At 39.3% G+C, this 27225-nt stretch overlaps 1 protein-coding gene across 8 annotated transcripts in view; it reads right to left on the reverse strand.

Annotated features, from left to right (window-relative positions):
• DLC1 (DLC1 Rho GTPase activating protein) overlaps window positions 1-27225 on the reverse strand; it is a 243040-nt gene that overhangs the window by 27237 nt on the left and 188578 nt on the right. Inside the window, exons 1-2 of one of the 8 annotated variants that reach the window (XM_072334574.1) lie at window positions 9020-9053; window positions 3990-4078 (exon numbers count right to left, since the gene is read on the reverse strand). The exons of 6 other annotated variants lie outside the window; for them this stretch is intronic. In XM_072334574.1, coding sequence (XP_072190675.1) covers window positions 3990-4071 — 82 coding nt within the window. In that variant the 5' untranslated portion in view covers window positions 4072-4078; window positions 9020-9053. Of the gene's footprint in view, window positions 1-3989; window positions 4079-9019; window positions 9120-27225 lie in introns of those variants that run through there. One more of the 8 variants, XM_072334575.1, reaches the window with a different exon arrangement.

Genomic DNA, 27225 nt, shown 5'->3' on the forward strand with positions numbered 1-27225 from the left:
TAAAAACCTACTCTTGCTGGAGTCAGGACAAGCAGGCATTTGTGTAACTTGTGTTTGCTTCACCTTTAGGTTATAGAACCACATGAGAACAAGCACGTACAGACATATTGACTTAGCTACTCATTAAGAAAAAGCATTCTTCAGCTCCAGTTGCAAGGAATTGTAAAGCTTTGCTTGAAGTTGTGTTTTAATTTTGGCATCTTTGGGAAGTACATGGGAAAGACAGCAAAGGTTAAAAAAAAAATCTAAAATTGATTTAAAACACGTACAGGAAGGACATAGAATACTGCTGGGTCAGATGAAATGAAAACATTAAAGTAAAAAAAAAAAAAAGATTAATTTTTAAGAGTACTTAGAATAAAAAGTAGCACTTTACAGGTCACATCTTGCAGAAGTGACTAGATTGAAAGAGAATTTCACTTGATTAAAAATGCATTAAATGATCTCCAGCAACCAATATTTGTCTAAAAATGGAGCTATATATAGCTACATACATATATTAAATGCAGCTACTGTAGCGCTATTGAAAGAAGTGTCAGATTCCTTACTACTACAGCAGCTCTTTCATGTCTTTAAATATTTGTTCATAGGCCCTTTAACAAGCACCTCAGAAATACAGTCTGGAAAGAATATCAAAGCTAAAAAGTTAAGAATATGTATTTCCCAGAATTCATTATTATTACTTTTTTAAATGGAACTTTGTAGAAAATCTATCTGTTCTCCAAATACATATGCAAGTATGGTGGAAGTCATATTTTATGGTCACCCAAGTATCAGGTGCCTTTGGGATTTTCAAAGTGTATTTGCTTCCAAATGCCTTTGAGAATCCCCCAAGAAATCTATCTAGGCAAATAAATACACAGATTCCCCCTGTCTGGCCACAAGACCTGCAGAGCAATAAAGCACCAGTGCATATGTCCATCAGCTAGGCTAGGTAAACATAATTTCCCATGACATGCATACTTATTGAGCACCTGTCACTGTCCGACAGTGACAGTGTCAGTGACTGTGACAGGTAGGACAAACGGGAATGATTTTAAACTAAAAGATGGGAGAATATGTGTTAGATGTTAGGGGGAAAGTCTTTACTCAGAGGCTGGTGAGGCACTGGCACAGGATGCCCAGAGAAGATGTGGATGTCCCATTCCTGGAGTGTTCAAGGCCAGGTTGGATGGGGCCCTGGGCAGCCCACTCTAAGTGGACAGCAACCCTACTGCAGCAACATGGCTGGGGAGCTGGAACTGGATTGTCTTGAAGGACCCTTCCAACCTAAACCATTCTATGATTCAGATGACAGTTTTCCTTTGAAGATGTAAGCTGACATAGCTTGCTGTGGGCAAGAGCCTGGTCTCACTCCCTCCTCTTCAGCCTGGCAGGGCCACTTCCTATCTGCTGCTGGCCATGACAACAAAATCAAACACCCACATCATGTAAAACCTTTACAATAACCTACAATTAGAAAATACATTCCACACAAGAAATGTCCATGCAGCTTTTCAGATGTATGTCCTGTCCTGCCTCCTGACTCCAACAACAGGAGATTCTTGTCAAGAAAGAGACTGCAGTATTTCTAAATGTTCTGATACACAAGAAATTCTCTTAGAAGGTAAAACAAAACAACAAAAAGAGGAATACAATGAAGTCTTTATTCTCAGTGTTGTGTAAGCAAACAGCAGGCAAATGTGTTAAAGAGGAAACAGGAAATTTTTATTGGAAACAGCTTTATTTGCTAGTCCACTTCACAAAAGCTGGCCTCCATGTTCAAATCAAGGGTCAGAGTTCCTTTTGTATATGGTGGGGAACCACTAGTCCTTATTTACCCACTTCCTGGGGGATTAGGATGATCCAGTTCTTCCCCAAAGCATGAAAACGGGAATTTCAAACTTCTTTTGGTTAATTTTGGTTCCTGACACTGCAAATGTGCAGATTCAAAGCTTTACAGCAAAAGTAACTCAATCTAAACCAGGTTTTACGCAGGAGCTGTAGAAGAGAAAAATCTAAGACGTGTATCATCTTTCATCAGATGATACCTCTCTTGTACTGAAAATTAGAAAAAAAAAAAGCCTAGTTTGATGGAACCATGTCATTTCAGGAGAAAAAAAAAAAGAAAAAAGATCACAGCTGTATAGCTAGGACTAGGAAGATCAAGACCCAAGTTAGAAGGGTGTTTTGTTTTCTTGTTCTTCCTCTCTTTTTGCTTCAATGAAACAACATGCAACTTAAGCAGCAGCTTAATGGTCTTGAAGAAAAGGTGCAAACCAGATGCATCTTTGTACAGTCATGAATGGGCTTCATTTTCACCTAAGTGCTAAACATCATATGAACAGTTCTTTCAAGCAGATGGTTTCCTCTTGGCTCAACTCAGACACCTTTATGGCTACATTAACACCTCCACAAATCAGTTCTACTCATCTCACCTTTTGGCTCTTTTAAGAGAGTAGATTGTAAGAGTCTCTAGTTAGATAGGTCAAATCAACTCTGTTAAAATAAAATCTAAGCTAAAATGGACTTCCACTGCTGAAGGTCCCTCTCCAATGCCATAACTAAGAGCCAGTTTGTCTGGGATTCTTCTTGGTCTTAAATTTTGACCAGGTCATTCAGTCTGAAATTCACTATGTCCATATATACATATACATACACACACACACACACATATATATATTTAGAAGAAAATAAAATAGAAGGTAAAATTTGAATACAAAAACATTTTCTTGTACTAACTTGAATGGGTGATTCTCTCTTATGCAGTGCAGACAATTTGATTTCTCACCACAAATGACAGAGATGAAACCACCTGCTCCTTGCTGCAATGCAAAAATCTCCAATTACTTCACAATGCTCCCATTTAATGGCTGCAAAAGGGCTTGTACTCTTTTTTTTTTTTTTTTTTTTTTTCCGTTCATATCAGAAACTGTCCCTCCATATTGTGTCCCTCTGAAGTTCCTGGTGATTCACAAAATTGATGTTAGATTCTGAAGCACTATCTTGAGTGAGCTATCAAGAAGCCCAAGACCACCCACTATCATATTTAAGGCCAGCCATAGCTCAGATGAAAGAAATTTTCTTCTTTTGGTAGAATTCCACTGCTCAAGTATAAGCAATAATTTTTCCAAGTGCTTGATTTGCATCCCTGACATGCAAACTGCATTTCCAGCACCAGACTTGATCAAACTATTCCAACCACTCAGTCAACATGACTGAATGATACATGAACTCAGATGAAAAATCTGAGTCAAACCTGGAACAAACTCTGTGGCAACTGTCTACAAACAAAAGTGGTTTAACTTCTCACATGCCTGCAGCTCTTTAAAATGGGGACAGATGACTTTCATTTTGAATATGCACTGCTGTAGCTTGATAATAATTAAATGCCTTTTCACAAGTCTGTTTCTTCCCAAAGCTATATAGTTAAATTTTCCTTAGGTGGTATTATTAAGTTACTGCTCCACACCTTTCTTTTAGGAAACTAGCACTTCACTAAAGAAAGCAAACATTTAATTAATGAAACATAACATTTTATAAGGATAATGCCCTTAAACACTGTAATTTGTTAAGTTAATCAATACATATTCAACATCTGAAAGCTAGAGAATTGTGAGAATCCCATTAAAAAGTTTTGGCCAAGTTTCTAACACATTTGGCATCTCCTTATTCTGCATGATTACTTACATCACTATTCTAAAATATTATTCAGACACATTCAATCCATGAAGGATTCATCTCTTGAAGAACCAGCAAGTCATAGGAAATACATAACAAGCATGGATTTTGTAGTGATGATGAACACTATGATGATGATTGCAGGTTTTGAATCACAAGCTAACCAACTTCCTAAGAGAGCCCCTTTCTTCTTTTCACTTTTAAAGCTCAAAATGCCACTTTGCACTAGTGTCCAACTATTCTGGTATGCTCCTGTAATCTCTACTTTACCTCCAATAATCAATTCAAGTGAATATGGATGCACACAATTTAAATAAAATATTTCTTACCAAGAAGTTTCTGGGAGGAAAAAACAGCTTCTTGAAAGAAACCATATATGGGCACCAAGTATTTGTACTGCTTTCTAGTCATGGAAGCCCTGGAGAGAAGTGGTGGTGAGGAATGTTACTCAAATATCCCTCAGCTGTGATGATCATCTAAGAAACACTCTCCTTGTTCTACTGCTGGATTTGGGTTAAACATGGGAATGGCTTTTTCAAGTTAGGGAGCCTTGCAGCAGAACAGTAACTATGCTGCTGATGTTATGTATAAACCACAGGACACTGGGAGAAGAAACAGAATATGTTTGGAATTTGTGTGGGAACAGATGAAGAAGAAGTAAGGAAACAGATGTTTAAGATCATATATTGATATTTTCTTTGAAAAAAAAAAAAATCAGGAAGCTTGAACAATTTTTTTTTTCAGCTAAGCCTTCTGAAAGAGCAAATGATTTAACTCTCCTTATGGAGTTTAAAGTTTGTTTATTCACTTAAACTGACTTAAATACACACACACACACACACACACACATATTTGTATATCTGTGTGACTGGTTTCCAAAATATCTGCATAGGTGTCTGTTGGCCGCATTTAATTTTCCTTCCTACCAACTGCAGCAGGTTATATAACATAGTAGCTTTTGTTGCACATCAATCTTCTTGGCAAGCCCAGGAAACACAATGCCGCTTTTGTGAGTCAAAACCTAATTAACTTGAATCTCCTTTTCATAGACTTCAGCATATTGAAATCAGGTTCACAGTCCTTTTAATTATTTTCAACAATAACTAAATATCTAAAATGAGACTTCTTTCTCAAAGTCTCATCAGTTAACCCCAGCCCAAGGAGGTCTTCATTGCAACAAGAGGAATTGCAGCACCTCATGGCACTTACCATCAAGTACACTGTAAATCAGAACTGTGCACTGTAAACCAGGATCACCATTTATTTTAAATGATTTTTACATATAAAGAAAGATTAAAAAATAGCTTTGATTAAACAAAACAAAAGCTCTCCTGCCAAAGAACAATTGTTTTTATAGATTAAAGATGGCCTTCTCCCATTCAAAAAGGCGCAGAAATGAAGAGGAATAAGATGTTAAATAACTTAAAGAAAAAAAAAAAAAAACTCTTAAGAAGTAATTGGGCACGTGGGTTATTTATCTGGCCTGATTAACACAGGGTGGTCTTGGAGGAGGATTATTTGGGGCAGAGAAAGCATTTAGCCAAATCCTCCGAAGGAGGTCATGTTGACAGATTCCAGAGTGAGAAAAGAATCCTCCTCCAAAGATTGGGAAACAGTAGATGACTTTAAACTCCTCCTCCCTCAGAGATGACTTTGTGAGAACAGCCTTTATAGGGACAGAAGGGTAGACATTAACTACTGTGACTCCTAAGCACAGCACCAGCAACCTCCTAGAGTCTGGGCCACCTGTCCAGATCTAGTCAAAAATAATGGGTATAAGGGTAGATATGAGATGCTCACAGTAGGCTTTCCTCAGTTACTTTCAGATTGCTAAGACTCAGTCTTAAAATCATCAGCATGCATAAGAAGGACCATCTGGGAAAAGGACCTCCTTTGCACCATAAGCATTCAGTGCTCACTCCAACAATGACCCAATATGAGCCCTGTGTGGATGGGACGGTACTAGATATAAAGGTCAGAAGCTCTAGTGGCAGTGACACAGACAAGCTTAAAGCTCGTAGGGTTTCAGCTGAACTCTCATTTCACTTAATCAACATGAAAGGTACAAAACTGGATTTTCCCAAAGCAATTATAACTATTATAGTTACAATTATAATCTGACACTTACAAGCACCTAGAGCTGCTGGTTCACAGGGTCACAGAAAGAACTTCCCCGAAACACAGGAATGCAGAGGACATACTTTTCTTAATTTCAAGTCTTCCATAAGGAACAAGAATAGGTTTGGGAAAGTCAAACCATGCCCATCTCTGGCTTAAGTGAATGTCCATGCATCTCCTCAAGAAGCTCTTTGCACAGACTGAGAAGTGCATGTGAACTGAGAAGTTTATATATATATATAACATAAATATATTTAAAACCAAACCTAAGGAATTCTGTACCATCTTGGACTTAAAAAAAATTCACTGCCAGCAATAATTTGGCCATCACATCATATCATTATTAAGAGACAGACTGGATAACATTGTTCCTGATCCTTCCCAGTCTAGCCCAGCACTTCTTAATGGGAAACAAATGCCAGTATTTGAAACAGTTTCCCCCTCATGAACAGCAGGGTTTAGCATGATCTCCCGAAGAAGAGGCGCTTCAGAAAAGTATAAAGTATTACCAGTAAATGACAGATACTGAAAGCCAGAGAGTTGCAGCTAACTGGTTAACTCAAGAATGACTTTACTTTTCCCAGTTATGTCAAGGGGCATCATACTTCGTTAACAAACCCATGGATTTCAAAAATTTGCTGTGCAGGAAAGGGTATTACTTGGTATCAGCAAGCGTGGCCAAGTGAGAGTCCAGTGAAAAGAACCAGAAAGTTCTAGCCATGCTCCTTAAATGGACTTGCTCATGGTGGTTATTCTATTCCTTTAAACCAGGGAGGAGGGAAACAAAAGAAAAAAAGAAAAAGAAAAAGAAGGAAAAATTTAGAAATATGCCCAGAACTGCTGAAATTACCAGAATTACTGAAGATCAGCTCTCTGCACAGCAAGAGATGATAAAGTGTTCTGTAATTCATGAAACACTGAGAATTGCAAAGTATCCCAAACAGCAATGATAGCCAGCAAAGGTGTATGAATTATATGGGGGTATCATCTCTTAACTTAGTGGAGATCAAACCAGCAAGTTTTCCATGAACTGCAGATGATTTGATTGCTGTATTTCTGTAATATGCACAGGAAGGAAAGGGAAACATCTGAAGTTATTTTTATTTCCCCAAGTCTTCTGGTTATAGTGTATGAATGCGAGGGTGGGTCTGGCATTGTCTGAAACGTGTCAGGGTCCTTTTGCATAGCCTCATTTCCTTCTTCCTGTTGCTAGGAAGGATAGTTAAGCATGAAAAGTGCTTGTTTACAGTACAAGACCATCCTGTTAAGCACATGAGCTCTCCTCCTCCATCTCCTTTTCACCAGACAAGGGTGCAGTTGTGTTTATACTGAAACCAGTAGCAAAATTCCAGTCTAAGGGGATTTATAAGAGCAATTTGAATCCCTGAAGAAACCCAAATATAACACACTGAGGAATTCTGACGAGAAAAGGAAAAACCACCAAAGCAACAAAAAATGTTATCATGCAAACTGCATCTCTAAATATTTGCAGAACTCAAATTCTCATGCCTGAAACAAATCATTGCCTAGAATGTAATGGATTAGAAAAACCAGAACAGTAAAACCAAATCACCTCTCATCCCCTAAGAACCCCAACATAAACAGATGAGATTAGTCCACAAGGACAACCTCAGGTCTTCCTTCCCACTCTCACAAAGCACACAAAGTCCCTGGGGGGGGGGGGGGGGGGGGGGGCTCTGTGCCCAGCATTTGCCCTTCCTTGGGCCCAGCAGCAAGGGCTTGGGAGATCCTGACTTGAGAATTAACAAATCCTAGACTGGATCTGTGCAACAGATTCAGGAAGACAAAAAAGATGGCAAGATATGCTTGCTTTTAACTACTATTTAGAAATGGAATTTAACAGCAGCTCCATTCAGTTAACAAAGAAAAAAGAAAAAAGTAGCTGCATTTCCCTTTCATAATAAGTTGATTAACAAACCAAGTTACTTTAAAGGAAGATAAAGAGATCAGAGGTCCCAGAGGTTACAAAGGTAGCGCCAAATGCTTTGATTCCTTGACCTTGTAGATGAAAGGAGTTCTCCCAAACAGCATCTACATCTTCCTTTGACTCTGCTCTGCTCCACAATCAAAGAGTCTCAGCCCTAATCAGGATTTCGCAGGCAAACTGGAGCAGTAACCCGAACCCGTATGTTACAGGGACACAGTCTTGCTTCCTGGCCACCTGGATCCCTTTGGGCACAGCAGGATGCTGCTAAAGGCACATGGAGAGGAGGCAGTGTGGCACCAACACCATGTGCTCTAATGGGTGCTTCATCATCTGACACGGACCTGATCCACGCTCAAGTACTCATAGGGACTGTGCCTGGACATTGCCTCCCTACAGATCACTAGGAAAACCATGCAGACTGACCAGAGTAGTGCCACTGGTCTGATCCTGAGAACTTTTTCAAACGTGTCATGTTTACCCCTGGAAAAACAAAAACCATCCCTGACTGATGAATAAGATAGAAATACATTCCTAGGTCTTTTAATTCACATTTCCTATGCAGTATGACACATCAGACAGACACTTCTGACCCAGCCACAGTCATTGCTCTCATGCAATTATGTCTTCAGTACTTTTATTTTCCCAAGGAGAACTGAGGGGTGGGGAATGGTAGGGAGGAGAGGGGAGAATGAACTGTAATACCATGCACACATCTATAGCTAAGTGCCCTTGACTGGAAAAAGCGCTCGATGGCCTAATGACAACCCATCACTCAACAGCTTCAGAGCAGCGGTAGAAATCAAGTCACTGTCAGCTGAGGTGGGGGTGAAGCTGTAGCAGCCCCTGGCTCGGGTTTTCTGCTGCCCGGGTGGTGGTGGGGTGATGCTTCCCCGGGTATCGAAGCCCCGACTGACTGTGGGACAGGCTGCGGGCGGCCACCGGGCTTCTGGCGGCCACGGGGCTCGTGTGACGCACGGCTTCAAAGGCAGCGCACGTCCGGAGAGTAAAGTTTTTTTTTTTTTGTTTTTTGTTTTTTGTTTTTTTCTTTTTCTTTCTTTCTTTAAAAAAAAAAAAAAAAAAAAAAAAAAAAAAAAAAAAAAAGGCGGGGAGGAAAGGAAAAGTAAAGAAAAAGCATCAAAGGGGAGAGAGAAGCATAGAAAGCGAGACCTCGATACCGCTGCGCTGCCTTGAGAGGGGACGCCCCTCAGTCCCAAACCCCACCGCATCGCTCCAACCCAACCCAGCCCAGCCCAGCCCAGTCCCGGCAGCACCCCATCACCCCTCCGAGCTTACGAGTGAGGATCATGATGTCCCGCCCGCCGCGGAACCTCCACGGGCACCGACCTCCCTCGCTGCTGCCTCCGCGGCGGCTGGCAGCTGGCACCGCCGCCCGGCCCGGCCCCGCACCGCCCCAGCCCCCGCCCCGCTCCGCCCCTCTCCGCCCCGTCCCGCTCCTGGGGCGCTGCCCCACCGCTGCAGTCGTGATCGATGCTCGCGGCAGAAAGCAAATGCAAATCTGCACTGCGACTTCTGAGCGCCTGCTAAACTATCAGCGTGGAGAAGAGTGCCGTGAGATTTTTGGAAATAGCTGCGTCCCGTCAAGACAACTGCATATTTTACGCCGTCTGCTTTTATTCCAAGTTTCAGTTACTGTTTCTGTGCTATGATCTGTCAGATATTGAGTATGTATGGTGTGGTGCCTAAGCAGGCAATTTTCCTGAGAACAACCATCTCCCCCTCCTATGTGCTGTGAGCGGCGGCCAGTTGGCCATAGCAGTGTTGTTTCTGGAAACCCCTACACAGCTCCAGGTCATTAATTTACTTTAATAGCCTTGAAGAAGATGGAGCTGCACTATATCTTCAAGCCTGACTTTGCATACTTTACCCACTCAATCCATCACCTCTTCATATCTGAGCTTCAGCTCCTTTTGGCACCACCAGGCTTACCTGAGTGCCTGCTGTAGGCAACAGTTACGTGCTGACAAGGTTGTTGGTGTCTGTTCAATGGGAATTCTTGGCTAACAGGGAGGGCGGGCACACGCTGAGCCCCAGCTGTCTAACAGACAGGGTAATCCCACCTAATTGGCTTTGAGGCTGCACTCATTGTCTCTGCTCTTTGGCACTGGTAGACTGGGAAGTGACAGAATAGTAATGCAAGGGATGGAGAAGGCTTGTTGTGGATTGTGTGTGGAGTATGTGCTTCAGAAAAGAGAGGAATTTGTGTGTTCCTCCTATAATCATCCTCAAAAGAAAGAAAAAAAAAACACAAAAAACAAAACAAAAAACAAACAAACAAACAAACAAAAACAGAACACCACCAAACTGCCCAAAACATGGGAAAGCAATGCAGTTGCAGAGATGCTTGAAGCAGAAGCAGAAGCCCAGTTAATTAAGCAGAAGCAGAAGTCGAGTTAATACCCATGGTAAAAAGCAGAGCTGTTGCTGTAAACACTGCTTCCTGGCCCAAGTCTGCATCCTTGCATGGGAGGGTGCTGCACAGGACTCACAGGAAGCTTCTGAAGAAGGAAAGAATGGACATTTACTCTGCAGCAAAAGTAAATGGGAAGGGTTTGGAGGACTTGGCAGTGTGCAAGGGAACTGAAAACAGAAAGCAGGAGAGTTTTGTGTGAGGATGAGCACACAGATTGTGAGTAAAGGCAAATGGGGTGTAGGCACTGGGAGAAGGGAAGCTATCAAGAGTTCAGCCCAGGGTTATCAGCCTCAACTCCACTGCTTTGTGAAGCTGCAAATGAATGGTGATGATGCTGGAACACCATATGCACTCCTGTGCTGCATGTAGAGCTAAGCAGCTCCCCTGGCCAAAGGGGAACTTCCATCCTAGTGTGTAGTCTATGTATGTTCTCAACACTGCTGGAGATAGGGATCCCTCTGATGGAGCAGTGTCTGTGGGATATGGCTCAATAGACTCCGGAGGATTATCACTGACCCGGATTAGATTCTTGCTGCTAATCTGAAAGAGAAATGCTTTGATTCTAGTTCGTTATCAACCCCTGAAGACATGCAGTCTCTCTGGCTTGCATTTTAACTCGAAATTCTATGGAGCTGCTTAAGCAGGCATGTTCTCAACTGCAAAGCAAGGCACTGGTCTGGCGTTCACTGTAAAGCGTACTCAGAGGAGCATTCCACCTGAGGCATGGGTGTCAGCGGGTGGCAGCCACCCCAATCACTCATTGGGCTGCAAGGAGTATTGTGAAATCAGCACAGCTTTGGTCTGTAATTTTTTTTAGTTCTCAAACTCTTCCTCCAGCAGGCAGCTTTCTGACAGAGATGGGACCTATAGGCAGCCAGCCTAGGACTGTTTTTGTGCAGCATTGCTATCCTTAATGCAATCAATGAGCTTGTGCTGGATGCTAAAGCAATTGTAAAGGCTTGCCTGACAGGCACGGTTATTCACCGTAAAAGGTGAATTCTCCTTCTGTAGTAACTGCATAAGGGAATGATTGGCAGGACAGCATCTCTTAAGAAGGGTCTGATTGTCCTTTTTTTTTCCCTTCAAGGCCCAGATGCATCAATAACTGACTGTGCCCTCCTTTTGGTGCTCCCCAGCAGCTGGCACACAGTGGGCAGCCCTGGTACAAGTGTGGGATTGTCAGACAGGCTGTGGCCATTCCAAGCTGCTGTGAATGTCCTCTGAGCAGCAGCATGATGGATTACAGCACGGTTCTGGTTTCCAGGCCTCTGTCTCTGGCCTGGGATTCACTGGGGTGCTTGTGTGCAGCATTTCTGTAGCCCCAAGGATGTCTGTTTCAGTTATTGTCAAGGAAATAATTAAGTTTACATTTTGTAGCACTTGACTTTAGTGAAAAGTAATTATTTAAAGGAGTCTTTAATTGTTCAGACCTCTTGACAATGAGTGTTTGCTCTATCACTTCTTAGAGATAAACAGTGTTACTGCTCCTTGCTCTCCATGGAAGAAAGTTATTGTTTCACACAGGAGTGAATCACAAAATCAAAGAAAGCATCTTCCCAAAGTACTTGTTAACAAAATACTCAGGAAAGTGCACATTACATACACAGGGCTTAAAGTAGGTGCTGCTCTACTGCCTGCAGCAGATGGGACCTCTGATCCATAAATCTTTCACTAGAAATAACCAGAATTAGAATTATTCCCAGCTCATAATGTATGGGGAGCTGTTACTTGTACTGATCCCAGAAAACACCTCTTTTTTTCTTCATTTTACCAGTAAAAAATAAACAACCTTGTTTTACCATTTATGATACATGTAAGTGACTATTTAAAGGTAGTGTTCAGTGAGCTCGGTATTTTTATCTCTTTTGAATGCTCTAGAATAACACAAGTTCAACAGTTCAGGCTGAAAATGAAATTAGCAGATTCACACTGTACTGAAGAAAGGCTCTTTTATATGGATGCACAAAAGGATAAGAAGTAATAATTACACCAATGATGTAATTCAACAAAAAGATATAATTTAGTAAAGTATAAATACAAAGAAACTGAAAAATGAGGAAGAGAGAAAATAAATACATTCATTTCGTTTAAAATATGGAGGGTAAACTCCTTAGCTTACATGGAATACTGCTGGTTTACATGAATTAGTGGAGATGAGGGATATCTTTTCCATATTGTTTTTAAGAAACTTCTGTTGGTGATTATTTTTTTGAAGTCTAAATATTTTCTACTGCTGATAAGTCTGCCTTCAATTAAAGATAAGTTTAAAAGTACAAGACTGTTAATTTAAATAAGATAGTATTCATAATTGATCACTGCTGAACCTGAATTAATCAGGACTTAAACCTAACAAATAAAATCCTGATTTCCATCCACTTCTACATGCATGTGGTGGAAGCAGTCATACCAGCAAGTCCTGGTGGGCATGCAGGACACAGGGAACTTGCCCTAACAGATGGCTGTAGCACATCTTTCTCTTTGCTGAGGCATCATCCCTATGTGGCATTTGCCTTGGTGACCCCATGGCAGCAGAGCTCCATGCCACCAGGAGTTCTCCGTGACATTTCAATGGTAAGAATTGATTCTTTATCATTTATTCTACTTAGTTCTGTGTTCATGCAGAACACAGTTCTACTTAGTTCTGTGTTCATGTGACATCCAGCCTGATGAAAAAAAAAAAAAAAAAAAAGATAAACTTTCACAGAGATAACAGCGCCTTCTATGAAAACCAGATGTATATGTGAGTTGCCCACTAAAATAGATGAAAACAGGAAGACCATTGTCTTAAATATGTCAATTAAAAAAAAAAAATGTTTATGAAGCAGCTTTGTTGTTATAATACAAATGAGATGTTTGACTTTTCAGCAGGACCCCCTGAACAGATCACGTCAGCCACTCAGTGCCCAACTGGGGCTGCAAGGAGTAGAAGGAAAGAAAATTCTCTTTTCTTTCTGTCTTCCTTTTTCTTTTTCTTTTTCTTTTTCTTTTTCTTTTTCTTTTTCTTTTTCTTTTTCTTTTTCTTTTTCTTTTTCTTTTTCTTTTTCTTTTTCTTTTTCTTTTTCTTTTTCTTTTTCTTTTTCTTTTTTTTTTCCTTTTTCCACAGTACCTAAAAACATTATAAACAATGAAAAATTTCCTTTCAAGAATGCTTTTTTTTTTCTTCCATCTTGAGTGATCCAAGGCTTTTTAGCTAAATGAACTTAATATTAATTAAACTTATTTCCTCTGGAGGAAATAGGCATATGCATCCACCTGGACCAGTTGATCCATTATGTGAAAGACTGCTGCTGTTTTAGCCTTGGGGAATCTCCAGGACTCAGGAAATCATTTTAAACCCATGACTCAATAAAGCACGATAACTATGGCAACTGGAACACATACACTGAGATGCCTAATTGCTCCTCAGTGTTTGTCAGGGGAGGTACTGGGTTGATACTATAGCCTAGAGAATGGCTATTGTTAATGTAATGTGAAGCTACCAAGACAGGGAAGAGGGAAAAACATTACGAAGACCAGCAAACAACCTTGGGCCTCATGTAAGTCAAGACAGATCATAATCCTTTTCAGTCCTGCAGCCTTGTCCTGTTTTAACTTATGGAGCAAAATTGGTCACTCCACTTGCTTTCTCATAATTAATTTTTCCTGTAGACAAATTGGGAAAATAATCTGTGTTTCTTTCGCAAAGCCCTTGAGTTGTAGGGTGGAAAGTGCTGTATGAGATTATTATGTTGATACTGTGCTTAATAAAAATTGACTTGCAGATTGCCAGTTTGACGGTTTCTTTCATTGTGTGCGCTCAAGTTCTTGCTTATTGTAACTGAAAAACAGCTTACAGCAGCAATTACCTTGAGTTTTACTGGGAGTGAGGTAGATGCACACATGCAGACAGTTATTTAAGGGCACCTTAAGTAACTCACTGGAGTGTCAACACCCATAATGATATCTGAGGAAAGACGAGAGAAGTGGAGGGGGAAGCTAGCTGTCTTGCCAGTAAGAACAAACTGAGTTGGACAAGATTTATTAGGTGTATATTACCCAGATGAATGTGATCCTGATTTGAATAAGAGCCAGCAATAGCAAGGGGAGAGGGTCAGGCAGAAAGAAGTGGCTGTTTGGCCTTCATCAACAGACTGGAGACCTGGCAGGGATTAGGAGGAGGAGTAGAATTGTTGGGGTGTTCATTCTTCACTCCAGAATTTAGCATTATGAACTCTAAATGGATGGCCAGGTCAGCTGAAAAATGCTTCTTTCTCTCTCTCCATGCTACATTTCTCTTTCTATGCCAGAGTGTTACAGAGAGTATGGTATTATTTGTGAACATAATATGATGCATAGAAGTGACTCGCAGGCTAACAGGAGCCTGCATGTTTAAAAAAAATCAAAACAAAAAACAAACAAACAAAAAAAACCCAACCACATTATGTTACATGACCACAAGAAAAAGAAACATGGAAGACAGTTAGTTTGCTTTAAAATTTCAGTAATGTCAAGGTATGAAGGGCTACATTTTTTAGCTTGCTTATTTATGAGGTTTTAGTTTTGCCTTTATATCATTTTATAGAGACATGGGAAATGAGTTTGTTCCTGAGAGAGCAATCTCTTTGTATCTAACTCTACCCAGAACAAATTTTAAATATCTAATGTTCAAAAAAAGTCTTAAATAAATAAATAAATACTAAAGAGCCTAATTTTTACTAAAACAAAACAAAACAAAAAAGTTAAGAGTCCTCTAGTATTCTGAAATGCCATATTTCTTTTTTCATCGGACTTCATATTGCAAAAACTGGTAGTGGTGACTGGAGGATGCTTCCATTCTGACAATTTGAACTTTATTGTTTTTGGTTTTGTTTTTTAAATTTACAACAGCTATGTCACTAAAGCAACAATGAACTTCCTATTATTTTAAACTCAAAATGCAATGAAGATTCTCTGCTGCTGTAGATGGACATTTTTGAAACCTGCGTTTCCGTAGCAATCTTCAAGAGCCAAGAATCTGATTTGTAACTCTTTAAAATACAATTTATTCCAGACTGCAGGCTCACTCATACTATGGTAAGCTACCCAGCTTCACATAGAACCTTCAATACATCAACAAATGCTCTCCAAAGAATCCACTTTTCTCTTCATCACCAAATGTCCAGCTGCCCTGTGAATAGAAGTGACCCTTTGGGATCTGACACACAGCACACAGGGAACAGATACAGCTCTGATGTTTTCCAAACCAAGATGTAATTGGATTCCTTGAATCTTTTGTTTCTGACAGCTTGACTGAAGTTTTATTAACATACAAAATGCATAGTACAAAACATAGAGTGTGCCTTATGGTCAGCTTTTAATTGATATAGAACTTCATTATTTCTTTGTGAATCCCACCTAAATGTATGAACAGCTTTATTTATGGGACATGGTGTCAACAAGGGTATGGATCCTTTCTGGTCATGTGCTTCTAACATGACAAACTTCTCAGATTAACACAGCTGATTCAGCTAACCTGCTTTTTGTTTGATCACAGTTTCAGAGAGTTCATGTCAGCTGGGGCATACCTGCACTACGATCAATGAGGCAAGTGATTAACAGTGAGAGGACATTGCACCTTTCATGCTCAAACCAGGACCTTCTGTCCTTTGAAACAAGAACCTTTACATTACTCAGTAGAATTACAGTTCTTGTGAGCAGCACTAGAGTTGAATTTCTTTGTGACGAATCTGTATTTTTTTCCAGATACAGAAGGTCTATTAAATCTCAAGATTACCAATACTGATGGCATCTGAGTTTTAGTCAGGAAGTACAAACAATGACTTGAAAGGTGTATGTGCAGAATTTTCTATCTGATTTACCAGTAGCTCATTAGAATCTGTCATGCATGTCATATTGACCTTACAAACTTAATTACCTGAGCTCTAAGAAAACATATGCTTCCCTTTCAGCTCCTTAATGTAAATCACTGACAGCACTAAGAAGAAACCCCACAAGATAATGCAAAACAGCATGAAAATTTAGGTCAGAATATGGAACTTCTCAGCTGATAAAGTGACTAGAATTATTTGCAAACAGTTTGAAAGTATAATCCCTATTCCACTTGGGCCAGGGTGCAAATAACATCTGGATATTGTGAATCCCATTTTGAAAACTATGATCCAGGTACTCCAAAAGCGTATAGGCTATACTTTGGAAACAGTAAGTTTTGAGCAATTTTTATTTACTAGTTTTGAATCAAAGACATGAATTTCATGTGATTGCCAATACGAAAAAAAACTGAATGAAACGCAAAAACTGTTGTTCTTAGACAGGTATCTGAGAAGTTCAGTTGCTCTTATTACTATTTCCACCACATTTCAGGAAGTTAACTGACTTTATTATGGGATTTGGGCCACATAATTCAGCTGCAGCCTTGCTCTGGAGGCAGGAAGATATTTCCCACTAAGGCAGGCTTTTAGCTAACTAGGGTTCTAGGGTGCTCCCTCTGTTCCTTCTGATAACACCTGTTTTTCCCGTATGCCATTTAGAGAGTCATGCACATGTAATAATGGGAGTTTCTAATCTTTATAACATTTGTGTTGGGTATTTATTTCAGTTTCTTCCATACATTTTTCATTCTTTCTTGTTTCCTCTCCATGTATCTGGGTGCTACCATTAACAATTGCAAGGATTAGAAGTGCCCTCCTTAGTTTCTTTTTCTCATCTTCTCTTCCTTTGCTCAGCGTATGTAAAAAGGAGGTTGAACACTAGATCAAAGGCTGTTGAACAGTGTTCTCCAAAGAAAGAAGGAGAAGCACACAGACCAAAAGAAAAATGTGGTAGTTTTTAGAAGGAACTGGAAATCTATGACTTAAAAGAGAAATATCAGAAAATACTGAGAGATGTGAGGTCACTGGTAGACTAAATGAACTGTGACTCAGTGATTCATGTCTGCAATTGTACAGCTAATGTGAACTTAACAATTAATTTAATTGTTCCACAGAGCCAGTTGATTCCCAGGGCTCAGAATTGTTGGATATGAGCAGACATTGAAACAGGAAAGAGAGTGGGCTCCTAGCAACCTGCTGAATCTCTTCTAGAACTGCTTTATAAAGCAATTAGTTATTTTGGTGGAAATTGTCACAGAGAACAGAAAGTATAGTGTAAAGAAATTCGAGAGCCATTTTGTAGCTACTCCATAATGTAATGCAGAGCATAATGGAAAGCTCAGACAATTAAGATGGTTTACTTGTCTTAAAATAGTATTTCTCATCTTGCACAACCCTGTTTCTAGATTAGAAAGGGTTTTGTTTACTTTAGGCTAAAATGGAATTTAACCCTTGTTCCTACAAATTAATGTATGCAATTCTTTTAGGGTTGAAGGGTACACAGAAATTTGAGTACATAAATGCTTTCAGGAACATGGTTTTATTTTTTTGATGATGGATTTTCAGGCTCTTTCACAGATCATTTTTATGATCTCAACCACACTCCATTTGAAACTCTTATACCTATTCCATTAAGAATAGCTTCACAAGAATGAAAAGCTGATGCTTTATCCTCTGGCCACTCGTACCTACTATTTCTGATGTGGCGAACAATGCCAGAAATCAAAGTACAGATTCTCAGAACAGCAAGGCTTTTCATAATGGTTCCTCTGCATGAAGTCCATGTGTCAGCTAAGTAAATGAATTTCTAATAATACTTGGCACTGAATGAGTTGCTTGTCTCAAAGGAGTACACCAAACACTGTTTATTTGATCTTTGTGAGACTGAAATAGGTTTAGCCTATTTGAATTATCTTTGTCTTAGCCATCTTCATATCAAGAAGCTTATACTGGATATGATAATCTCAAAATCAACACAGTGATTATTCTTTTTAATTAAAGAAACAAAAACACTAGAGAATTAGAATTGGTTTTCTAAATAGTTTCTCTTTGTTACACAGTGAAAAAATTTTCAGTGCCTTTTGAAAATTCTGGAGAATGTTGTGCTAATAAAGGTAATTAAGAATTGCTTTCTTAAGACAGATAAATGTTATGGAGCATTTTCTTTGCACAAAGTTAGTGTATGTTTGTGAAGACGTTCTCTAAAACCATGATGTCCTTTCTGTTCTAAATTTAATTACCTGGTATCATTTTATGAACATGCTACTATGCAAACTCTATGTGATCTTACAAATTCAGCATGAACTGTTATTTTATAATTTGCAGTATTAACAAATAAAGGGTCTCAGTCAGATTTCCTTGCAGTAGTAAGACACAGACTGTAAAGAAACAAATATATAGTGTGTGCCTCCGGTGGCACAGTGGTATAAGTTGCTGCTTGCAACACCAGAGGCCCGGGGTTCAAATCCCCTCTGTGGCGTAAGTGGCAGAAATGCTGCTCTGCTACACAGAGGGCTCGAATCCCGGGAGTTGGACTCGATGATCTCTAAGGTCCCTTCCAACTCGCACGATACTGTGATACTGTGATATACAATAAGATCACTTTAGAAATGAGTATCTGCATTTTACTTTAGATTTGAAATTGTAATCTTAAAAAATAAATGCATGCACTGAAAGGCTAATTCATTTTTTCTTGGTCCATATGGCAGCAGTTTTAAAAGTCAAGCATTCCTTCACAGGCTGAAGATGAATCAAAGTTCCTTGATTCCTGTAAAAACGTGTGCCTCTACCCTCACAGTTTTTTCTGGATCAATTCCAGTGCATTGTGACTGTGGGAGCTAGAAAGGAAAACTCAAGGGAGTATTTTTAATCACTTTTACCTCTATTAACAATGTGATGCTATTTCCATTGTTCCTGTTATAAAAATAAGTAGCTGACATGTTCCCCAGAATTGATTACTGTGTTTCAGTCAACAGATCAGCCAGCAAGAAATTGCAGCCTATCAGGAAAGGGAGTGGAAAGGAGCAGACAGAGAAACCTCAAAGGAAAGGACAAGACACTGTGTCTTTTGTCCTTTGTTCCAAGATGGAAATAAACTGTCTCCACTTTTGATAAGCTCGTCTTTTGATCTTTGCTTGCAATAATTAAGGTTAGACACTAAGTTATTTTATGAACTCTTTAAGGTTTAGGCCTCTCTAAGTTAATATGAATACAGAATCATAAAGTCATGTTATTTGTCCTCTGCAAAAGAGCAATTAATTAGCTTAAAACAATTTTAGTTTTAGGGGATTATAAGTAATATGCAAATGAACTAAATATGATTGGATTTGGAGATGAGAAGTAATTTCTTTCTGTAGAATTCATTTAGCTTCATTTTATAAATATGTGAATACATAAAAATAAATACATACAAAAATATATTGGTCTATACATCCGTGACCATGTTAGAAACAGACTGTGTCACTCTGCAACAGCTACCCTTTTCTTGAAAGGCCCACCCCCACTCCACTACAACCTCCTTTCAGGTAGTTGTAGAGAGAAATAAGGTTTCCCCTGAGCTTCCTCTTCTCCAGACTGAACAACACCAGTTCCCTCAGATACTCCTCATAAGACTTGTGCTCCAGATCCTTCATAGCTTCCTTGCCATTCTCTGAATATGCTCCGGTGCCTTAGTAAGTTTCTTGTAGTGAGGGTCTCAAAACTGAGCATTGTTCATTAAGTGGATCCTCACTAGTGCTCAGTGCAGAGGGATGATCTCCTTCTGGCTCCTGCTGGCTGCACTACTTCTCTTACAAGCCATGACACCATTGGGATTCTTGGCCACATAGACACACTGATGGGTAATGTACAGCCAGCAGACAGCTAACACCCCCAGGTCCTTTTCCTCTGTGCAGCTTGTCATTCACTCTGCCCAAGGCCTGTAGCGCTGCCTGGGGTTTTAAGTCTGAAATGTACAACTGAGCACTTGGTCTCGTTAAAGCTCACACAGTTGGCTTCAGCCCATCAATCTACCCTATCCAGATCCCTCTTCTTCTTTACCCAGCAAGGAGTACCTGTCCAAGCCATGGGCTGCTAGCTTCCCCAGGAAAATGCTGTGGGAGACAGTGCCAAAGGCTTTGCTGAAGTGTAGGTAAACTACATCAACAGCCTTTCCCTCATCTATCAGTAAGGCCACTAGATCATAGAAAGAGATCAGATTGGTCAAGCAGGATCTGCCTTTCATGAACCTGTGCTGGCTGGGCTTGATACCCTAGATGTCCTGTGTATGCTATATGATCTCATTCAAGATGGTCTGCTCCATTACCTTTCCTGGCACTGAGGTCAGGCTGACTGGACTGTAGTTCCCTGGATCTTCCTCCCAACTGTTCCTTTAGATGGGAATCACTGAATCATAGATTCACAGAATTACTGAATGGCTTAAGTTGGAAAGGACCTTAAAGACCACCTAGTTCCAGCTAGATCAACTGTTCCATCTAGTTCAAGCTGTGACCCAGCTTGAAAGTGCAAGAGCTGATAGCAGTCCTTCAGTTTTATCATATCTGGTAGCCACTTCCTGATGTCGTGAATGCAGGTCTCAGCCAGGCAGCAGACCTCTTGCAAGAGATTATCTGGGCAGCAAACGTGTGCCTTGGTGCCCCTTTTGGTATTTTCATGCCACTGTTTGCCAGCTCAGTGTCCTTAAGATCATGATGAAGCTGGCATTATAATAAGAATTACGAGATTAAGAGCTTCAACATACACCCTACTGCCATGGACAAAATATTACCCTTGATTTGTTGAGATGCATTTCTTTGTAGTGGTATACTTTTTTGCCTGTAGATTTGAAAAATGTAATTCTTAGTAACTTCCTGGAGAATGTAAAAGCATAATCATTTATTAGAAAATACAGAATGCTCCTTTAAGTGATCTAAATTTCAGAATCCTTGCATCTCCAAAGGAATATACTCTGCTTTTATCAGCTGAATAAGTGACGCAGTCTAAACAAAAGGTAATAATGTTCAACTGGAATTCCAGGAAAGGAAACTTAATGAGAACTTCCTGATTTAATCTTGCAAAAATAGAAACGTTGATAGGATAAATGAATCACTCAGAAGAACAGATCTCGCTTCAGTTAATTAAAACAGAACATAAAAATGTCACAGTAACCTTTTGTTATATTTAACTGCAAAAACTCACAAAACTATGTAGAACATCATTTTCATGCATAGGATTGCAAAGAGTTCAAGAAACAATGCAATTTTTTTTTTTTTTTTTTTTGAAAACTTATATGAGGTTTCTTTTCATTTTCTGGTGCGGAAATCACAGTGACAGCTATATGGACATTTCTCATGCAATTTCCTGTATCTTCTGCTTTTGGTGCACCAGGAAAAGAGTATTTTCAGAAGTAAATTTGGAACTTCTGCTCCTGGAAGACATCAGCAAGTCAGAGATGCATGGGAATTACAGAAAAACAAAATAAACGAACTATTTTGAGCCCTAAGAAAACACTTGGTTCAATTTGAGTTCACTTTGACATCCTGACAGGAATAGTCACTTAAGGGTGAATAAACCCACAGAGAAAGTGGAACTTACTTCTTGGGTAAGATACCGATGTAAGTTAGTTGTAAGTGAGAAAGAGAGACAATCCTGTGCCACGGGGAGAATGGAAAGGATAATATCCAGAGTCTTTTCTGTATCTGGTTTCTACAAGTTTCTCACCCATAAATACTTTTGAATATAGCAAATATGAAAAGTAGCTTAAATGCAAGTCAGGCAAGTGTCACATTGTGATTACAGCCTCCTTCTTTCCTCCTAACAAGAGAGCAGGAAAATGAGTTAAAAATGTGTGTGTGCTACCATAGCCATAATAGCAGCAGCAAGCAGAATATCCACAGGGCTGCCAGAAGTCATCCCTACCAGAGGAACAACTGCCATGCATTTCCCGAGGGCCTGGCATATGCTCTATCCATCAACTACCTTTGCCTTAAGTACAATATGTTTATTTTACATTTGATCATAGACATTTCATCTTAGAATCAACCTTTTTTGTTTTTGTTTTTGTTTTTGTTTGTTTGTTTGTTTTTGCACCAGTCTGATAATTTGCATCTTCTAAGTATTTCCAGACTAGAGCTCTGTTCCATGGTAAACTGGTGGATGGGAGCCCTTTTTGCACTCATGCTGAGGTTTGGCATCATTATCAGCATTTTTTTCTTTCTTTTTTTTTTTTTTTTTTTTTTTTTTTATCCCAGGTTTGTGGTTGGTTTCCTAGTTTGTTTTTATGTTTTTACTATCTTCTGGTTTGTTAATTTCTTGCAAGGAATAAATAGGAAGCATATCAGCAGAAGCAAACTTACAGTGATCAGCAAAGAATGTGATCTCATCACTCCCCACTGTGTCTGAAATATCTGGGTGTTTCAGACAGCTGTGAGAGATGAGGCACCCATTTGTGATGAGCTAAAGATGAGATGAGAGCCTTAGAGTTGAAATGGAATTGCCTACTTAGGACCAAAATGTACTTACTGGGAGGGTGTACTTTGACTGTCAACTATCTGTTTTGTTTTGGTACTTGAAATTGGTCTTAGATACATTCCTTTGGAGGTTTAGCTGCAACTACAGATATGTTTCAGAAGATTCTTCCATTTCATGAGAAAAAAAATAAAAAAGATGAAAAATAGAAGGATCATATTCATCATGTACACCTTTGCAAGATATATTTTTCATACATACTCAGTTTGGGTAACAAATTTCTTAATGTGGAGACTTGCAGAAACACATTATGGTGTTTTCACATCACCACTGTTTTTCCCATCAGTTTTTTATTACTAATTATAAGATACAGGAAAACATTCACATTTAATTATTGCAAGTAATTTCTCTAAGATCATAAACTGTCAAACTACTATAATCTACCTAAGTATTTTACAGCTTTCCTAGGAAAAAGAAAAATTCAAACCAAAGACCTATTTTGGTTTATAGCTATAATTTGAGATCAGAAAATGGAGTAGCTCTGTATTTGAATGTATGAATTCAAAGCTAAACAATGAAGAAGGCCACATCTATCTGTGCTATTACTGGATTACAGAGACTACAAATCTGTATGAAGAAACACATTTGTTTGCATTACTGTGATACCTTTCAGTGGAGGTTTGCATAGCACACCACAAACAATGTATTTGGTCTCCAAGTAATTTTAATGCATAGGCTTTCACTTCACAGTAAGAGAAACTGAAGCAAATGGAGAGGATAGGCATTTTAACAGCTACATTCTGAACTGGCTGAGAAAACTGAACAAAACCTGGAAGCCATTTTCCTTTTCTTGGAATTTACCTTTAGGCACCACTCACAGTGCCCCATAACTCCAAGATTCACCTGGTTCATGCCTTGTTTTCATTCAATTGTCACAAGAGGAAAAAGAACAAAAAGTCCCAGCACAGACTGCATTTGATGTATGAACTTGTATTTGGTGTATGGTATGTACTCAGGTATGCATCCCGTGTAGTTTACTTTTTCCTTATCACTTATCACCTTATTCATAGTCATATTGTCTGGGAAGAACTTTTGTGGTTATGTTATTTGAAGGTCTTGGCGCAGGTTGTAATCTTGCCAGTGTAGCTATACCATTCTGTACCACATTAGCAAAGTAATTTTAAGTATTCAAGTATATTTATTTCACTGTCATTCTAATACTATAGTTATCTGCAGCTTGCATGCACTGCTAACAGATGTTTTGGTCCTTGTGTCCAACATTATGCAATAAGACAGTGAGTCCCCAGAACTCCATGTGTCAGGAACACAAAGTACTCTGAGATAGTTCACTTTTAAATTTTCTGGCATTTAGTGATGAGTAAACCTCCAAAGGGTTTATAGATCCACTAAGCTTAGGCTAACTATCCAAAAATCTGATTCCTAGAACTCAGTTTGCTCAAACTACAAAGCCAGGCTAGTTACATAATTAGAGTAGTGGTACCACTCAGCAAGTGAGGGAGAGAAAGATTTTTCATGTTTTCCAGAACCGTTCTGGTTCAGTTTGAAATCAACAGAAAATTTCCCTTATTTTTCCTTTTATTTTTCCTTTTCCTTTCACTAGCTATTATTTCATCCCTTGTATTTGCTACTGTTTTCTATTTGGGATGAAGTTTTATCTCAGCTAATTCCACATAACAACTCTGACTACAGCCGAAAGATGTCTCTTTTGTTTATATATACCTGCATAAGTACTTTGATGTAAAAGTTTGTTTGGAAATAAAATAAGGATTGTCTGAAACTTACAGATTTCAAATTTATCCTGAACAGAATATTTCTTGAGATGGCAATTGAATAGGAGGGACTTTATTTGGAGTCTGTTTAAAGAAGCATTTGAAGTCACAAAAAAACTTCCTGTGATGTACTGCTTACTGATATCAACTGGGAGAAACATAGTCTGCAAAAGCAGATTCTTTTTTGTCACAACTTCAGCAGCATCAAATATTAGGAAAATTAAGTTTTGCAAGGGTGGGACAGCAAAACAATTTAATCTGTTTCAAAGACTTTATCCCCTTTGCACATTATACTGCACCTTTTTGAAGGATTAAGCATAGGTAAGTTGTTACTTTAGCACAGGTGTATGAATGTATAGTTAACATTTTGATGCTTGAAAAAATTCCTTATTGGGGCAATTATATTTGAAATGCTTCATAGCAGATTGTTTGGTTTTTTGTTTTTTTTTTTTTTCTCCTAATGGGAGATAATTGAACACTATTAAATTACTATTTCTTCATAATTTTGCAATGGTAACATTTTGCAGCCAGTGTCATTTGCTTTTTGCAGCTGTTATTTTGTTCAAGGAGTCCATGTATGACTTGATTTTCTGTGAGGTTTCCAGAAAGAAACACTTTTATTTCCTTCAGCGCTCCAAGATTTGGCAGGACCAGTCTCATGAGAATAAATCAGTGAAGAAATTGCATAAATTTCACTGAAGTCACAAATAAGTAATTTTTCTTGGACCTGATCTCATAGGAAAAAAAACTCACAAAAAAACCAATCAAGAAACACAGAGAAACAAATGAAAGTAACAGCATAACGTGGTGCTGAAACATAAATACAATAATCAGAGCAAACACTGCAGAAACTCCACAGGCTAAAGACATGATGGAAGCAACAGATGGCATTTTAGATGAGAGTTCATAGGACGTTAGGAAGCTCACATAGCACTTCCTGTACCACGAGCAGAGGCAGAGGTTTCCTATCTCAGTTGCACTGCCTGTGGAGACTGCTTATGAGGGGCATCCATGAGATCAGTCACACACATTGTCTGCACAGAACTTCCCTGGGGCAGATGCCTGCACCAAAATCATTCAGGTGGCACATAGAAGAAAAAGCCACTGGAGAGGTTACAACCAGTGTCTGTTTTCTCCTGTTATTGTTAGGTGTACTACAGGCACACACAGTGTAAGCTCAGAGAGAAGTTTCTTTGCTAACCCTTTCACTCTACCCCCAAATTCTGGAGGGAGTAAGCAGCTCTGCCCCCATTACCTCCACCCATTATCCACTGAGGACTTCAGATCCAACTTTTAATTGCTCCAAACTCAAGCTCCTCTGCTTCTTAGGCTATGCTTGCCACCTGCTTTGAAAGTCTTCTGCACTTCTTTCTTTCTGGACTTCTCCTTTGTCAGAGGTAGAGTGACTGACTCACAGTTTCCCAAGCAGATTTATTGACAACCTACAGTTCCCAGGGAGGGGCTTGAAGCATTGCCGTGGGTCCTGTGAACCATGCAGCTGGCTGACTGCTCAGGTAACAACACTGTGGCCAGCAAGCTGCAGATCAAGGAGGGAAAGATGCTGCACAGCTGACTGATTTACTGAGCCTGGCCTTACTGGTCTTGGAGCCATACCTTCTAACCTTCACTCTTCATCCTTCCAGAATGTGGCTTGTAGAAGGAATGCTTTTCTTCCTCACTGTGTATGTGCTCAAGGTTATATTTGAGGCCATGCAGTTTCCATGAAGTCATTTCATGGAACACAGCTAAATACTTTTTAAAAACTCTGCCTCCTGCTTAAGGAGAGAACAAAATTAAGAACTCTCCTGGGACTGGTGCACAGCTGGGCTTGTGTGGAAGCTGATCCATGAAAATCAATACATCTGCATCTGTTCTGCAATTGGATTTAGCAGCAGAAGGCATAAGCATAACAAGAAAAGGCACAGTGAATATATTACATGCTGCTATTACTCAGCTGTTCAGTGCAACACTCTGTTTTGTGCCTCTGAATGGTTCTACTCCACTCACTCCTAAGGACAATTGAAATTAGAGGGGGGTGGGGGAGGACTACTGAACTCTTGTTCAGTAGGGTAGAGAGATGGCCAGAAGTTAGGAACTGAAAGGCAGTGGATCAGGGAAGGAGAAAAAATCTCCTGCAGCCAGTTTTGTTGCTGAATCACACTGCTGTGGGTGTCTGGTGGCTAAAGAAAATGCATGTGGGCTTATTAATAGTTGTAATTTATCTTAATGAATCCAGAAGTAAGGGATTTAGATTTACTTCCCTTTATTTTTCATTGGTTTGGAAGAGGATCTAGCTCATGCTGTTTTTACTTGCCTCAGAAAGAGAGAAATTCATGCAATTGCTAATGGAAAATGTTGACCTTAATATTATGCTGTAGTGTATACTCAGTTTTACTATTTTTACAAGACCAAACAGAAATATTTAGCAGGAACAGACAAACAAACATGAATTTATTTTTCTGGAATAAAGATTCCAGAGAGAAAACAAGAAAACTGTTTTAATGAAGAACTGAGATGGGAAGTGTTTCAGCACATATCCCTTTTCCACAGCACTGCTTTCTTATCTTATTAAACAGACAGATGCTGGAAAAAGTGAAATGAAAATGAGTTACTGAAGAGATGTGCCAGCCTATTCCTTGCAGATATATTGTTAAGTGCTCCAAAGGAAGCAGAGCCCAATTTTCCTGTTTTTACAGCCAAATTATTGCAGAAAAGCCAATGACTCTTTCCTTTTACATACTGGGAAAAATAAGTAGGTTGTGAGTATTTTCCAGACAAGCTTTAGCCATGAACACATACAATTTAGAGGAGCTGAAAAGAGTACACTTGCAAATGCATATGCAAGTTGTCAATATACCCTCTGGAAAATCTGCTGCAGCTGGCTGATATTCTTACAAATAAGTGTGGGGTTATTATTTCACTGTGTTTAAGTCACTTTTGGACACAACGTACTGAAAAAGCAAACATTAGCCATATTATACTAAGCAA

This window comes from Excalfactoria chinensis, chromosome 4, assembly GCF_039878825.1.
Source record: "Excalfactoria chinensis isolate bCotChi1 chromosome 4, bCotChi1.hap2, whole genome shotgun sequence".
In the NCBI taxonomy this organism is placed as follows: Eukaryota; Metazoa; Chordata; class Aves; order Galliformes; family Phasianidae; genus Excalfactoria; species Excalfactoria chinensis.